This window comes from Parus major, chromosome 18, assembly GCF_001522545.3.
Source record: "Parus major isolate Abel chromosome 18, Parus_major1.1, whole genome shotgun sequence".
NCBI lineage: Eukaryota > Metazoa > Chordata > Aves > Passeriformes > Paridae > Parus > Parus major.
In genome coordinates, this window is record NC_031786.1 from 10,349,500 (window position 1) to 10,350,762 (window position 1,263).

At 64.2% G+C, this 1,263-nt stretch overlaps 1 protein-coding gene across 1 annotated transcript in view; it reads right to left on the reverse strand.

Moving 5' to 3' along the window:
- SHISA6 (shisa family member 6) overlaps positions 1 to 1,262 on the reverse strand; it is a gene marked incomplete at its 5' end in the record, with an annotated part of 179,017 nt that extends 177,755 nt beyond the window's left edge. Inside the window, one exon of the mRNA XM_015645357.3 lies at positions 865 to 1,262. Coding sequence (XP_015500843.1) covers positions 865 to 1,262 — 398 coding nt within the window. The remainder of the gene's footprint in view (positions 1 to 864) is intronic.
- Position 1,263: the final 1 nt, after the last annotated feature.

Genomic DNA, 1,263 nt, shown 5'->3' on the forward strand with positions numbered 1-1,263 from the left:
TATCCGGGAGCTGTCCGGGAATTATCCGGGAGCTCTCCCGGAGCTGTCCGGGAATTAACCGGGAGCTGTCCCGGAGCTGTCCGGGAACAGTCGGGGAGTTATCCGGGAGCTGTCCGGGAATTATCCGGGAGCTGTCCGGGAATTATCCGGGAGCTGTCCGGGAATTATCCGGGAGCTGTCCGGAGCTGTCCGCGGAGCCGGTGCTGAAGGCACCGGGAAGCGACCACAAAGGCAGCCGCGGGAGAAGGAGCACGGGGCAGCAGGACAGGCCCCGGGGTGGGCAGTGGGATGGCCAGAGGGGTGAGGGTTCCCCTGGTCGGACCGTGGGAAGGAAGAACCCCTGGGCAGAGGCTGGAAAGGGAAAATCCCTTGGTGGATGGTGTAAAGAGGGAAGCCTCGGAGAGCCTTCGCAAAAGAGGAAACCCTTGGATAAATAACTCAAGGGGGGACCCCGCGAAGCGGCAGCACAGAGGGAAATGGATTGGACAGCTGGCACAGAACGGGAGCCGTCGGAGAGCCATGGCACTGGGGAAACCCTGGGGAGGGTGGAGCAGGGGAAACTCGGGGTGAGCCAGAACAAACCGAGAGACCCAAGTGGGTTCACAAGGACACTCCTCGGGCAGAGGGGGAGGCAGGAGAACCTCGGACAGTGGTGTAAAAACTGAGCCTTTGGACAACAAGCACGAAGGTGGAATCCTTGCAGGAGCCACGCAACGGGAAACTGTCGGGCAGGCTGCACAGCAGGGAAACCCTCGGCTGGGCAGCACGACGGCGAAACCCTCGAGCGGACTTTGCCAAGGGGGAGCGCTCAGCCAGGGGCGTCCCGGGGAAGAAGGGGCGCTGGGAGCAGGGGAAGGAGCGCACCTGTGAATGTTCATCTCCCGGGGCGGGCGCCGCGCCTTGTCGTAGGCCACCTTGGCAAAGACGCCGGCGATGAGCACGAAGGCGATGGCCCCGCACGAGATGTAGACGGTGGCGTTGGTGCTGTCCTTGTCCGGGTCGTACTTGTTGGCATCCCCGTCGCCTCCGTCGCCGCCGTCGGCGGGCAGGGCGCCGCTGGCCGTGGTGGGGTGGGCCCACTCGGGGCTCTTGTAGTTGCGGCACAGGCTCTGGTTGAGCTTCTCGGCTCGCTTGTTGCAGCAGAAGCGGTAGAAGCAGGTGCCGCAGCAGTAGCGGAAGCCCGTGAGGCTGTTGTTGCACTCGAACTCCTTGTCCCACTGCCCGCTCACGTCGTAGTACCCCCAGCACGTTTCGTGCGCCGGG